The sequence below is a fragment of the Puma concolor genome, chromosome B2 (assembly GCF_028749965.1).
Source record: "Puma concolor isolate L17-30 chromosome B2, mPumCon1.1.hap2, whole genome shotgun sequence".
NCBI lineage: Eukaryota > Metazoa > Chordata > Mammalia > Carnivora > Felidae > Puma > Puma concolor.
Window position 1 is genome coordinate 100,925,126 of NC_141671.1, and position 16,492 is coordinate 100,941,617.

A 16,492-nucleotide genomic window follows, 5' to 3' on the forward strand; every position below is an offset into this window, starting at 1 on the left:
CTGTATAGGTTAAGTCTAGCTCCATAGTAAACTCTTTTCAGACAGTTCCTGAGACAGAGGTAATTAATATTTATTAAAAGAATTCACTAATCTCACTAGTTTATATTTGAATAATATTGCATTTATTCCAAGGTATTTCAATATAATATCTGTTAAATCAACAAGCATTTAATGAGAGCTCACCCTGTGCCTTTTTTTCAAAGTATTTAAATATAATATCTGTTAAATCAACAAACATTTAATGAGAGCTCACCTTGTGCCAGGCAGGTGTATGACCTACCGAAGGCACCAAAAAGTAAAACATAAAATTCCTGGCCTAGAAGATTCTATGGTCTTTAAGAAAAAAAATCAGAACTTCAATCTCTCTATATTAAATTAAGAACTTTAATGTTTCTATAAAAATATAAAAATGAATAGTTTTGTATATATTCATTTACTCACATATATCTTTAAACCAAATAGACTGAAAATGTCTTATGTGCCAGACCTTGTACCAGACCCTGGAGATATAAAAATGATGGAAGAAGGTCTCTGCCATTGATGAGTTTTGAACAAGAGGGAGAAACAGACATCTAAACAAATATGAAAAGCAATTTAATAAATAAGTCCAAATCTTTGTTCCATTCACTTTGAGACCTTGGTATCAATTTCCTCACACCTGTAAAATAGGGATAAAAATATCTGCTTCAAAAAGAATTTATAAGGAAAGGAGACACAGTGAACAAAGGACCTGGCAGAGTTCCACGTACAGGGTAGGAGGTCAACAATAGGCAGCTCTTACTATATACAAGGTAAGAGCCACAGAACACAAATTAGGTAAGATGCACCTAATTTTGAATGTGGGATGGTGTCTGAGATGCTTCCAGAGACAGTTTCTCTGGCAGATAAGGAAAGCATCCCAACTGTAAGAAAGGGCAGGTATAAAGCCATTCATTTTTTTCAACAAACATTAAGGATACAAAGGCTAGGAACAGAAGAGACAATTTCATCCCTAAAAGAGCTTAGTTTAATACAAGGATCCTTAATTTAAACCAATGGAAATTATACACAGATTTTTTAAAAATATATTTGCATTTTTCTAAAGAGAGAGCCCACAGTTTTTCAACAGATTTTTAAGTAAGAGTCTATGCTCCTCCCCACTACGGGTTTAAGTGCTAATGTATCAGTGGATAAAATAAACATCCCATCTGTTCTCTTTTCACATCCTTTCTTACTTTCCACATCTACCTCCTTTTCTTCGAGGTGAAAGGAATAAAATTTGCAATGTAAAACTGACTGGGCATGTATATGAATTTGAACTAAGCTTAGAAGTATTATACTACTTACCTATTTAAGAACCTACTTGGTTTCCTTACCACTTATCATCTATGATGTTAAAACTAAATCTTCTCAACTAAAATTCTATGTCTTCCAAAATCAGTGTCCACCATACATAGCATCCCACATCACCTGTCCCTTTAATCCCCCTAACATTTTTATTTTTGCCTCTATTCATTTACCTAATTCTTCATGCAAGCTAAAAATGCCTTCCTTCCTCATTCCTCTCCATTTTCCAAATTCTTTTGTTCCTTAAAGGCCCAATTCAATTCACATTTCATTCAGCAGGTCTCCTCTAATGACTTCACCTTATGCTTATCTCTCTTTTCTCAGTTCCTATAATCTAAAACTCATGATTTTAATTATATACATGATCACACCGTTCAGAATAACTTCAGTACTTATCATACTCAACTCTTCAATTCAAATGGGGTATACTCTTCAGACAAGAACCTTGTAGCTTTATCACACAGCAAAGTATTCAGTGTTATCTGTCATTGTCTGTGTTTCTAATTAGTCTTATCAAGCCAATCTATTTATCCTCCCTCCTACTTGCTATCTATCTGTCAAATTTAGGCTCTATCAACTCATCTTGGTAGCATGAACTGGCTGTATTCAACAGAAGAATGGCCTTGGGAAAAGAGAATGGTAAAAGATTCCTCAGGTAATTAGAGTCCCAATGGTCATTAAGTAAAACAATAATAAGATGGGAAAGAATTTTAGTATAACAGAAGAAATTTATAGAAAGTGAATTCTATGTCTTCAGTAATTATATATTATCTTTTATAAATTGTGTTCTACTAGGGAAAACATTTTGTGGGGAAGAAGTCAGGAGGATGTCCCCTAAGCCACGACCAAGCTCTGCAGTTTACCTTTATTGCTGCGTTCTGTTAACGCTTTTGGTTAAGTGAACACCTCAATGACCTAGAACCATTTTGGATAGCCAAGTTTACTAGGTAATTCAGAGATTATTTAATGAACTAATTACTTTAACTATTTTGGATGAATGCTGATGTAAAATCTATTCTAAACTTCCCTGTCTTAAGTAGAAATACAAAATTAAACATAATTTAACCTTTTCTTGAGAACTTAGTGATGATTCTGAAATCAAAATGTTCTAAGCTAGAAAGCAGCCTTGAGATGTGTAAGAATATCTGCTTCTACGTGAAAGGGCCTCTTTCTGGTTTTTATATTGCTTCTCTCCTTACGTCACTTCTTCCTTTGCTGTAAAGGACTTCTTTTGGCTGGCTTAGGTAATACCTGCTTCTATTTTTATCTCCCCAATACCTCCTCTTTTAATGCTCTGAAGCATAAATGTTTGGGAACCAGATCACCAAACCTGTATGAACTAGCTAAGTAAGTGTAAACAGGCTCTGAGAGAAGGATCAATTGATTATTTTATGTGCATAATCTTTAGTGCATGGGCTTGTTTATTTTGGGTACCTAGGGGCCTTTTAAATTTAATTCTACATGCCCAAATATGTCAAGTGGGAAAGCCGCCAGAGAGGTTAATTCCAGGGCAGTAAACTATTGCTATACCTTGCTACAGTATTTTATGGTTTTTCTTGTTTTTGAATCTCTACAAACTGCTTAGAAAATGTCTACAATGGTCTCTTGATTCCAAACGTGAAGCACCGAAAACCTAATTTAGTTATATTTTTACAAAGTATTTCTATTTTTGGAGCTTGGCTACAATATGACCACATGCTTGTTGATAGATGATGTTTATAGGAACTATACCAGACTTGAATGTTCCTTACATCTTCATCTTTAGGTTATATACAAAACGGGTTAGTACAGAAATGAACACTCTTAATCATTTTATTAGTTCTTATTGGGAATATACCTAAAACAACACGCCTGTAGTAGATCCAAAATTCATTTTAAGAAATACTTTAACTAAATTTGTTAATGTCATTTCTACGCTCTTAATATATATTTTAATATTAACTGATGTACTCATGTACACATAGTAATACAAATGTTATATGAAGTCATGTTACGTTAGATTCAATTAGTGATAGGTCAAAAAAAAAAAAAGGTCAGCAAATGTCTTTTAAAAAGTAAGATTAACCATTATTAATATCTAGGACTCTTCTTTTGACTTGTCTCAAAAGTATATTCTATATTGACTTTCCCAAGAAAGAAACAGGTAAACCATGTTAGTGATTCACTGTCAGTAACTAACCTGAAAAAATAACCACAAAAAGGGGGAAAGAATATACTTAAATTCAAACAAACATCCTTTTATTTTTAAAACTATTTCATAGGCAATGTAGAAATTTAGTGCTCTCACCAAGAGCATTCAAATGTAATTTTTATGTTGCTCTAGTTACATATGTGTATGTCCAAATGCTCTCACTTGAAACAAAATAGATTAACAACTTCTCTTTATCTTGTTCTCAATTATAAAAAGAAAAGAACAAAAGTTAAAAGGAAGAGTCAATCTTCCCTATAAGTATAATCTACCTGGGTAGGTATGGCTAAGACATATCTAGGACCACTTAGAGAATACATCCAGGCCAAGAACATCTTGTTTTATCTTTAAAATGAAATATTAAAAAATGAAATATAAATGTCTTAATAAAAAGCTAAGCCATCAATTCACAAGACAGATTTTAAATTTTCTAACATTAAATTTAGAATAATAGGAAATAATTTGTTTAATTCCTTAATTTAGTAGCTCTGTTCTACAATCTTGTGATAGAAACACATTGCCTGTCTCATCCTCCTCTTCTTGTCCCTTCTGTTGGCCTTTACTATCTGGCCAATCTGCTCACCTTTTGTCTGTCAGAAGCCAGGTTCACTTACTATTTTCACATCATGCTGCATGTAAGACCCTTGACTGATATCTTAATGTCCTTTAGACAACTCACTTGACTAACCTAATCCTCTAACTAGTAACTACCCCATACCTTTTACTTTTAGATATTTGAGAATATATAAATACTTCCCTAGACTACATATAAAGAAAGAGATACTAGTGTCCTAAAACACAAATTGAAGCCACTAAAAAAGTAATAGTGATAACGAGCAAGCAAAAGTAAAACCCTGGCCTAACCTTTCATAGATCAAATCATACTTTAAAAACAATTTCAGTAATTCTTATCCATCATGTGATGCCATTCCTAAAATTCTGTCCTTACTTCTCTTTCCCAGAGGAAACATGCAGAGAATAAATTATTCTAAGATTCATTATTTTATTTAAAATGACTACATTTTCCAAGATAATTTTATACTCTTCTCATCAAATATCTCCCCAAATTAATCACAAGGACATCTTCTTAATACTCTAAAGCTTAAAATTCTGGTTTGCAAAAAATATTTTTCACTGATATAGAAATACTTACTTAGGCTACTTAGTTGTCTAATTATATTTGCCAAGGAAATATTGGTTACACATTCTAGTTCATTCTTAATGCCTCTAGGCAGTGCTGTGTGGCACAAGTGCCTAGGATCAATGTTTCTTTTCACTAATGGCATCTTGAGATCAACCTCTGTGCCAGTTCACCTGTAGGAAATCAAACAATAAATTAACATTATTCAATTGCACCCAATACAGAGTAAGACCTCCCCTTTCACGTTTAATAATAAAATATTTGCTAGTATGAAAACAATGAAAATGGAGTTACTGACTAAATGAATCAAAACTTATTTATTATTTTTAATTATTAGAATGTCAACATTATATAAAAATTGAAAAAAACTTTCAAAGTCAGTTGCTTCATAACGAATTCATAATCACCGTTACTATTATTCTCCAGTTTAAAACCACTGTTTTTACTACAACTAGGGGTTTTGTTTTAGAGAAACAGCATGAAAGATCTTCTCTAAGGAAGTGCCTAAGAGGATTAAGGAAGCTGGAAGAATAGTATCAAATTTACACTTCCACGTAAAATGTTATCAGGGGTTCAATGGCTCAGAGATCAAACAGTCCAACTAGTCCTACATCTTCAATTTCATCAACACTGACCAGATCTTTAATTGTTCAAATAGTTCAGCCTTCTAATTATAGGCAGCCCTTACTTCCCAGGCCTCCCATCTGCACAAATTTCAGCTATCATAAGTTTAGTTCAATAATACCAGTCTCCAACAACACGGTTCCAATTTCACTTTCCACACTATATTAACTACAACCGCATAAATACAAACTACTTTGCTAGCACTTCAGTCTACAAAGCACTATGTTCATAAGAGAGGTATATCATGATCAGTGACTCATCACTTCTTTCCAAAGTTGGTTGGTGCCTAATCATTCGATTCGCCTGCCTAAAGACAGAAAAACATGTAGCTGGGTTACCTTCTTGCCTCCTAAACCCATATGAAATTTTACAAAATGGGTAACTAAAAGAGTGAATTAGCCAACAAAGATAAAAGTGCAACAAAGAAATGAAAAATGATAAAGATGAAAGTGAAACTGGACTCAAATGTAAATGGAATAATAGAAGAAATAGCTAATTGTGGGAACGTTGCCATTATTACTGTTTGAGAGACTCCAGATACGCAGTCAGAAGAATTTAGTGAAGGCAAACTTATTGACATAAATGAGGAAAGTGGCTGTGACAATAATGAAGATATCCCTGGGGAAGTGATGCCAGCAAAAAATTTCACATTAAAGAAACTCTTGGAGGTATTTCCCGATGTTGAAAATGCAAAAGTAAAATGCTGGAAGCTGATCCAGATGGACAATTTGCCAAGGCACAGAAAAGATGCTCACTCTGCTAGATCTGCTATTCTAACTTATTATACAAGGAGATGGCAAAGCACTGTTCAAGCTACTCTTGGTAAGTTTTTTACAAAGAATAAAACAATTCTAATTGTTTTTAGTATATTACATTGTAATAAACTAGTATTAGTTTTACTATTTTTTTCATTTCTCTCTGTTTATAACCAACACAGGACAGTTTTTAATGTCTTGACAAAATTTTTAAAGATCATGGAACAACTGTAAATTTTCCCATTGATTGTTAATGTCACTATGTGTGGTTTTAGTTTGTATGATCATTCTTTTGGTCCCACACTACCATACAAGTGAGGGCTACATGTACTTACCACTGATAAATAACGGTTATGAAGACAGTTGTTTTAAAATATTATCCTCATCTCAAAAAAGGGTGGATGGCTTTTGTTGTGATTAAAATAGTGCTTTTAGGTAACATTCAAAAGCGTTTTGGAGAGAAAAACTCTCTTCCTCATCCTTCTACTTCAGTTCCAATATTAGATTCTTTTTCTTATTTCTTGGTGATTCTAATGGTCACTTATGTAACTCACCTATAAAAATCTTGGTGGCAAAAAGTAAAATAAAGTCTAACAATTTCATCTCTTAAATACTGAGCAAACTGCCTACTTGATGTTTTAGAGAGTTCCCAACACTATCTTTAATGTAGGAATCCTTTATCATACTGGGAAAGGGTGAAAAAGTCCTAAATGCTAAAAGGTATAATTTAATTAGCAAGCAAAATTAAAATTGAATTCATTTCAGCATTTTTAAATATTGCAAATGATACATTTTCTGTTTAAAAACATTAAAAATAACTGGGACATCTGGTGGCTCAGTTGGTTAAGCATCTGACTTCTGCTCAGGTCATGATCTCACTCGTAAGTTTGAGCCCCATATTGGGCTGTCTGCTGTCAGTGTAGAGCCCGCTTTGGGTCCTCTGTCCCCCCTCTCTCTGCCCCTCCCCCCTGCTCCTGCTTTCTCTCAAAAATAAATATTAAAAACAATTAAAAAATACTACACAGAATGAACCAATTACATATACTTTAACATCTTTTAATCCACCGTTGACTAACTTGCCTATTTAAGGGTGGAAAACATTTATTTAATAAAGAAGCTAAAGTATATTGTGCTAAGACATGAAATAACTAATTCTAATAATTGTTAATCTGTTTTCTTAGCTCACAACTAAAAATACTATCATAGCAAACAAAAATTTTCCAACTATTATATAACCCATGTGGTTATAAAAGTAATTGTTTGCCAGCAATGTAAAAAACTAAAATAATTCCTAGGTTTCTTCACCATTTTCTTGGGTTCTTAGCTTAAAATTAAACTTCCAGTTACTGAAGCAAACATCAAGAGACTGAGAGCATGCAAACTAAAGTCTATATCCCTTAGAGATTTTTAAATTATTCTTTAATATAATCCAGCTAAAATTTCAATAAATTTGTTTCTTAATTTAAATAATATTTTTATGGGCTTAACTTTAAATCCTGGTGTAAATGTTAAAATTAAAAATAAAATTAGCTACAAGACATCATATTTATTAAACTAGCATATTAGAAACCCTCTTTCAGAGGAGTAAAGAAAATGAAACATATTAAAATTTAACAGCAAAATTTTGGCAGAATTCTAATTAAAATTATATTTTGGCAACTATTATAATATCAATATGTTCTCTAAGTTATTTCAAGAATGTCTTCTGTTGACTCGGATCAAGACTATATCTATATCTATCTAAAAGTATAAAGTGGGACGCCTCAGTGGCTCAGTTGGTTGAGCTCTCGACTCTTGATTTGGACTCAGGTCATCATCCCAGGGTTGTGGGCTTGAGCGCCATATTGGGCTACATGCTGAGCATGGAGCTTGCTTAAGATTCTCTCTCTCTCTCTCTCTCTCTCTCTCTTCCTCTGCCCCTCTCTTTCCCACTCCCACTCTCTCTCTCCAATCAGTCAAGCAAGCAATACATAAAGTGTTAAAAATAACCCAAGATCAGACATAATAGTGATTTTATGGTTCTGGAAATCAGAAAAATACGTTATCTAAATTCTCCTTTTCAGAACTCAAAAATAGTCTGTAAATTTTATTTAAAATGTTTAAAGTATTCCTTTATTTAACAATTTCAGGAAACATAAAATAGTTGCTTTTAAAAAACTGCCATAAGATAACTGTAGTTACTAATTGCCTCATGGGTTATATAAAGAACATAAGAATGATGAGTATTCTATTATGCCATTGATGACAAATGATTAATTCCTTACACTCACACATTGATGAAACAACTAACCTATAATCATTTAAGGGTATTTCTGTATTTATAAAATGGCATTAATATTAAATAAGGAAAATTTTATGTTAAATTATAGAAATACAATTTTCAATTTTTATAAGAACACTTTTCAAACTAAAGGATTATATTATGTGACCTAAGAGAACAGGTTAGAATAAAACAACTATTCTAATAAAAACAAATTTCAGTATTTTAAATACAAATTTCAGAAATTTAAGGGAGCAAATGATTAAAAAAGTATTTTTTAATGTTTATTTATTTTTGAGAGAGACAGAGCACGAGCTGGGGAGGGGCAGAGAGAGAGGCAGACACAGAATCTGAAGCAGGCTCCAGACTCTGAGCTGTCAGGACAGAGCCTGATGCGGGGCTTGAACCCACAAAGTGTAAGATCATTACCTGAGCCGAAGTCAGACACTTAACCCACTAAGCCACGCAGGTGCCCAGGGAGCAAATGACTTTTAACAAATGTCCTACCTCCCTAACATTAGAAACTACTTAATTGTGTGTAACAGAACAATTAAATAATTTGAGCATAAGTATGTTTAAATAGAGATATGTTTTCATGGAAACAGTTTTTCCAATAAAGTTCTATGCAAATGACAAAATACTTTATAATTCTTACAGATACAATGGATTAAAATATAAAACATTTTTGAAATATGAATGCATAAAATAGTTCCACATTAACAAATTTATCAAATCTAATTAAAAATACTTGTTCCAAGTATGTAAAACCATGGGTCTTTAAATAAAGTGATTTAAAATATATAAAAAAGGATGTTTAAAAGTATATCAAAAACAGAATTTTTATAACTTACCTTTTCTCCCAATCTACAATGTATATATCCCAAACTGTTTATTATAAATACACTGAAATAGAAAGTAACTGAACTTACCCGTGAAACAATAGGATCATATAAAAATAACATATCTCCCTTTTGTTATGAGGTAAACTTGAAGATTACTAACCATAAATTTCAAAAATTCTATACTAACCATAAATTTCAAAAATTCTATATACAAAGACATGACAAAGCCAAATTGGGCATTCACAGGATTACTCATGCTGAAGATCTCTAGTTATTTGATTGCTTTGAAATGTTCTGGCCCTAGTTAAAGAATTTGTCCTAAAAACAGTGCTATCTTTACCAAAAATAAATAAATTGGTAGATAATTATATATTTCATCTTAAGTTACAATAACAAAGTATTAAATTTTGATAGGCTAAGGTTGAAAAGAAATGAAGAAATGAGCTACATACTCTGCAATTCATTATGGACATTACTGTTAGGCCCAAGAAGAAAACTGGAGGCTAATGAAATAATAAATAGTATTACACACCTATAGAGCAGAAATGAGATTCAGGATAGTTAACTAAGTAATAAGATTCACTAGATAGTAGTAATTATGTGATTCCATGTCATTTTCAATGAAAAAAATATATTTAAATTAATACAACCACCACAGACACTTACTCAACAAATCATTATACAAATATAATATTGCTCCAAGGTTATTTTTGGTGGTTTAAGAGATGTTAATTTGAAATTTGAGGTATGTAAACCACAAATGCTGATTAAACTATATGAAAAGATCAAGTGTTCTTTATACTATTAAAAAGTTAATACTTCTAAAAACAATAATTACCTATCAAATATGTTGTACTTTATATGAGAAATTACACTATTGATACACTGCCATCATCCATTCATCTAGCCGTTCATTTACTAAATACCAATGACTCAAGCATTGTGCCAAGTGCTAAAGAAAAAGGCATGAGTAAAACCAGTCTCCCGTGGATTAGCTAGAATCAAGTATCTAATTAGACTTATGATAACTGCAATGAAGTAAAAGTACTAGGCACTATAAATAGATCTATTTCCTTAAGGAAATGATATTTAAATTGAGACCAATGGGATTATTAGGAGTCAGCTAGCTAGGCTGGAAGAATTGAAGCATGTGTGTGTGTGTGTGTGTTGTGCGCGTTTTCATTCTAAATTAGAAGGTGCATCATACGTACAGGCTCTCAACTAGGAAGGGGCTTGATGCACCTGCACAATATGGTACCAGTCCAGTAGACAGGATTGTAGTGAACAGAGACTAAGAGTCAGCAGGGGATCCGATCAAGTAGGACCTTGACGGTTATGGTGAAGATTGTCCAGATTATTCTAATGGGAGAGCATTCAAGGATTTTAAGGAAAAGAGTACCAAGATCAGAAATCGCCGTTCATTCTAACTGCTCTATGGATACTTGGTGGGGAGGGGAGCAATGGCAGAATAAATGCAGGTGGGCCAATTAGAAGATTAAGTTAGAAGATGACTGAAATAGTCCAGGTGACAGAGATGGTAGTCATTTGGACTAGGTGATGGTAATCTAATTTTTTTAAACATTATTTATTATTGAGAGACAGAGTGAGACAGAGCACGAGCATGGGAAGGGCAGAGAGAGGAGGAGACACAGAATCTGAAGCAGGCTCCAGGCTCTGAGCTGTCAGCACATAGCCTGACACAGGGCTCAAAGCCACAAACCACGAGATCATGACCTGAGCCAAAGTCGGATGCTTAACCGACTGAGCCACCCAGGTGCCCCTGGACTAGGTGATGGTAATCTAGAAGCACGTCCGTTCAATATATATCCTGAAGGCAGAATCAATAAGACTGATGATGGATTAGACATAGGAGTGAGGTCCAAATTTGTGGCATAAGAAACTTTCTGTGGTCAGCCAAAAACTAAAAGTGATTTCTGAAGCAGACCTATTACATCAATATATTATTCCTATCCATAAAATCTATGGGATTAGGAATGGATTTATGACCAACAATAGTAATATTTACAACCAGGTATCTGGGATCATAGAGAGAATAACTTACTGATATTTGGAGCAGAGCATTAGCCAAAATTGGTCAAGGAGATGAAAGAGCATTTAGTGGCTTTCTTCTTTCCTTTTATTTTTATTTTTTCCTTGTATTTCATTATTCTCCTATATGATACATGCCTACTTTATCTATTTTAGCCCCAGAGGAGCAATTTTGTTCCTCTTTTTTTATTTTTATTTTTTCCTTATATTTCATTATTCTCCTATATGATACATGCCTACTTTATCTATTTTAGCCCCAGAGGAGCAATTTTGTTCCTCTTTTTTTATTTTTATTTTTTCCTTATATTTCATTATTCTCCTATATGATACATGCCTACTTTATCTATTTTAGCCCCAGAGGAGCAATTTTGTTCCTCCTAACTCCTTTGTTCCCCCCACATTGTTCCTAGTCTCTATAACCTCCCTGTAACCTGAGTTGACTTGACTTCTAGACTACAGCGCCAGAGTGAACACAATATTCCTAGCATTTCACCTTCTAATGTCCCCAGCCAAATGAAATGTCCAGTCATCTTCTTCCTGGAGGGAACAGCATGGCAAAAATGTGTATCAACATTACTAAAAATTCCATTTCTCCAATGTTTAACTGTACCTTTCTTTTCATGTGTACAAAAACCCAAAATGCATGGTGACCACTGACAATGGCAATAACCACACTATTTTGTGGAACTGTGCATTCATTATGAGACAAATTTCATGTCTCTTTTGTTGAAATTTACAACTCAAATGAGAGTTTAAAAGACCTCCTTAAGTATCTTAAGGCTAACAGTGAAGTGGCATACAGTATAAGAGAAATTTTAAGGTTTACACACCAAAAATTTAGTAATATAGCACTTTTTTGGAGGAGAAAAAAGTATTTCAGATCCCTGATAGTAACTTATTTTGAATATGTTACTTAGCAGTATACAGATATAAAATCAAAAGTAAATCCTTATGCTTATAACCCCTTACATAACTAGAAAGCCAAAACAGATTTAAAATTAAATACAAAAGGGCGCCTGGGTGGCGCAGTCGGTTAAGCGTCCGACTTCAGCCAGGTCACGATCTCGCGGTCCGTGAGTTTGAGCCCCGCGTCAGGCTCTGGGCTGATGGCTCGGAGCCTGCAGCCTGCTTCCGATTCTGTGTCTCCCTCTCTCTCTGCCCCTCCCCCGTTCATGCTCTGTCTATCTCTGTCCCAAAAATAATAAAAAAAAAACAAAACGTTGAAAAAAAAAATTAAAAAAAAAAAATTAAATACAAAAATACAAAACCAAAAAAATTCAAAATAATAGTATTGAATATGATAAAAATCACATTGCTTGCTATATGAATTTTGTACTGACTGCTCCAAAAATCTGCTTTATTTTGTTCATGCCTATCCTACCATGTAACAGCCTTTTCTTTACTTGAACTACTGTGAAATTTTATGCGTATGTTACCTAATTGACACTATTTAGGCTTTCCTATGTTCAAATACAACATTTAGGTGCCACTGTGTTCCTATAGTATCCAGGATATACTGAAACAATTAAAGTTTTACTATGTGGCACCACAGTTATGCTAAACACAATCCTAAACAGAGATAACCAAAACTACTTCCCAGGACTCATTATAAAGTAGACATCTAAGTGATTCAGAATATGCTTTCATTAAGTCCTTTTGAAATAAAGGATTTTTAAAACAAAACAAATAAATAAACAAACAAAAAGCAGAATCAGACCTATAAATACAGAGAGCAAACTGATGGTTTCCAGATAGGAGAGAAGTGGAGGGATGGGCAGAATGGGTGAAGGGGAGTGGGAGATACAGGCTTCCAGTTATGGAATGAAAATGTCATGAGAACAAAAGGTACAGCACAGGGAGTATAGTCAATGATATTGTAATAGCATTGTATATTGACAGATGGTAACTACACTTGTGGTAAGCACAGCATTACATAAAGAGATACTGAATCACTATATTGTACACCTGTGTCAACTAGACTCAAATTTTAAAAAATTTAAATAAAATGAAGAATTTTAAAAAATTTAAAAATCACATAGAAAACATACAAACATCCAAAATTATGTCCAGGCTGGGAACCATTCTAGGCCAAGCCAAAGATATCACTCAAGGAGGTAGAATGAGTTGTTCAAAAGACAGGGTTAGGAACAGAACCTATTTGTGTATATGTGTGTTTTACCAAACACTGTTGCTTCTTTCATATTAAGATGTATTTATACAATGTGAACTTTAAAAAACCATTCTAACAATTCACTATTCAGGGACTGAGCAAAATTTCACTTAAGAGGAGAATCAAAAATGATTCTTTCACAAACCAAAACAGATGAACATACATTTTTAAAAAGTAGAAAAGTATATCAGTTATCACAGATGATAACAAGCCCACCAACAGTCTCCTTCTGCACCTGATTTATGCCAAAATATGGAAATTTTTACCCCCTCATCTTTCTTTCAAGTTCTTTCTTCTTGTATCTCTACATTCGTATTTCCAAATACTGACTCTTTATTTTTGGATGTCCCCATGAATAAAACCAATAAGTCAATAAGCCCTGAACTAAAGTCATTATTTTTCCCTAGCAAAAACCTAGCTCTATATTTCTTATATTAGCTAACAGCTCCATCAAAGTACAGCCTATTAGAATCTTCTTGGACTCCTTTCAATCTTACCATACCTATCTGTACAAGAATATCTATTCAGTTCCTAGCAGAAGACCTGTTGGTATCAAACTGTTGGTATTTTCCTTAAAATTTTTGAAAATATTGATAATCTTCCAAAATTCTGGACAAATTTATATTTCCACATCCTCACGATCACATGGGCTTTCCAATGCCCATGTTATATACTCTACAAGATACACCATAATTTATTTGACACTCCCCTAATGCTGGACATTTTGGCTACTTCCAAATTTTTATAATAATAATACTGGATAACCTTACATTATATAAATCTTTATAGCAGTTCCTGGTTATTTTCTTGGAGTATTAAAAATTCAAGATCCTTGAAATATTTATTTCCTAATTGCTTCCAGTAACATTATTTCATTTTCATTTTTACCATACATGAGGATATTTTAATGCTTTCTCAGCTCCATTATTTACTATCTAGGAGACCTCTTATATTTCAATTTCCTCACCTTAAAATAAGGAAAATAACACCACCTAACTCAAGGGTATTTTATGTAGGTTAAAATGGTTGTTAAATGCAGAGTTTTTAGAAAAGTCCTTGGCACTCCTGGACAACCAATGGGTCAAAGATGAAATTAAAAGGGAAATCAGAAAATACCTGGAGACAAACAAAAATACAAACACAACATACCAAAACTTACGAGACGCAGCAAAAGCAGTTCTTGGAGTCTTATAGTGATTAATGCCTACATTAAGAAAAAAGAAAGATTCCACATAAACAACCTTAATATACACTTCAAGGAATTAAAGAAAGAATAAACTAAGCCCAAAGTTAGCAGAAGGAAGGAAGTAATAAAGTTCAGAGCAGAAATAAATGAAATAGAGACTAGGAGACAATAGATAAAAAAGTCCATGAAATTAAGAGTTGGTTTTTGAAAAGATAAAGAAAATTGACAAATCTGTAGCTGGACTAACTAAGAAAAAAAAGGAGAAGACTCAAATACACAAAATCATGGCGTGCCTTGGTAGCTCAGTCGGTTAAGCGTCCTACTTCAGCTCAGGTCATGATCTGATGGCTCCTGAGTTCAAGCTCCACATCAGGCTTTGTGCTGACAGCTCAGAGCCTGGAGCCTGCTTCGGATTCTGTGTCTCTGTCTCTCTCTGACCTTCCCCAGCCTGAGTGCACGCTCTCTCTCTCTCAAAAATAAACATTAAAAAAATTATCAAATAAACATTAAAAAATTTTTCAAATAAACAAAATCGTAACTGAATGAGGAGACATCACAATTAACATCAGAAATACAAAGGTTCATAAGCAGCTACTATGAACAATTATATATCAACAAATTAGATAACCTATTAAAAAGTGGATAAATTCCTAGAAATATACAACCTACCATGACATTGTTATGAAGAAATAGAAAATACGAACAGACCGATAATGAGTAAGGAGATCAAGTCAGTAATCAAAAACCTCTCAACAAAGAAAAGCCCAGGACCAGATGGTTTCACTGGTGATTTCTATCAAACATTTAAAGAAGAATTAAAGCCAGTCCTTCTCAAACTCTTCCAAAATATTGAAGAGTAAAGAACACCCTCAAACTCATTTTATGAGGCCAGCATTACTTTGATACCAAAGCCAAATAAAGAGACTACAAGAAAACTACAGGCCAATCCCCAATGAATACAGATGCAAAACTCAGAATACTAGCAAACCAAATTCAACTGCACTTTAAAAGGATCATATACCAGGGCACCTGGGTGGCTCAGTCAGTTAAGCTTCCGACTTCGGCTCAGGTCATGATCTCACGGTCTGTGAGTTTGGGCCCTGCATCGGGCTCTGTGCTGACACCTCAGAGCCTGGAGCCTGTTTCGAATTCTGTGTCTCCCCCTTTCTCCCTGCCCCTCCCCTGCTCATACTCTGTCTCTTTTGCTCTCAAAAATAAATAAAACATAAAAAAATTTTTTCAAAGGATCATATACCATGATCAATGGGATTTAACCCTGAGATGCATGGATGGTTTGAACTACCCAAATCAACAAATGCGATTCACCACATTCACAAAATGAAAGACAACATATGACCATCTTAACAGATGCAGAAAAAGCATGTGACAAAATTCAACATGCTTTCATGATAAAGCTTTCAAAAATTGGATACAGAAGAAATATACCTCAACATATTAAGGGCCAGATAGTATTAGCTTTATTTACATAAAGCCCACAATTATTATCAATACTGAAGAGTAAAAAGCTAAATGCTTTCCTCTAAGATTATGAACAACACAAGAGTGCCCACTCTTATGATTTATATTCAACATAGTATAGGAAGTCCTGGCCAGAGCAATTAAGAAAAAAAAAAAAAGTAAAGAAGTAAAGCTGTATCTATATGAAGATGACATATTATAACTAGAAAACCCTAAAGATTATCCAAACACACTGTTATAACTTACAAATTCAGTAAAGTTGCAGACCATAAAATCAATATAAAAAAAAAATCAGTTGTATTTCTATGTAGAAACAACAAACCAGCTGAAAAAGAAATAAAGAAAACAATCCAATTTCCAATAGCATCAAAGCCAAAAAATACCTAGGAATAAATTTAGCCAAGGAGGTGAAAGATCTGTACAATGAAAACAATAAGACACTGATGAGAGAAACTGAAGAAGTTCCACAAAT

At 33.6% G+C, this 16,492-nt stretch overlaps 1 protein-coding gene across 7 annotated transcripts in view; it reads right to left on the minus strand.

Moving 5' to 3' along the window:
• Nucleotides 1–16,492, minus strand: part of WASF1 (WASP family member 1) — a 70,781-nt gene that overhangs the window by 14,003 nt on the left and 40,286 nt on the right. For 5 of the 7 annotated variants that reach the window (XM_086707574.1, XM_086707572.1, XM_086707569.1 and 2 more), the window contains one exon: nucleotides 4,668–4,828. The exons of 1 other annotated variant lie outside the window; for it this stretch is intronic. In XM_086707574.1, the coding sequence (XP_086563700.1) occupies nucleotides 4,668–4,800 (133 nt within the window). In that variant the 5' untranslated portion in view covers nucleotides 4,801–4,828. Of the gene's footprint in view, nucleotides 1–4,667; nucleotides 4,829–14,504; nucleotides 14,523–16,492 lie in introns of those variants that run through there. One more of the 7 variants, XM_086707571.1, reaches the window with a different exon arrangement.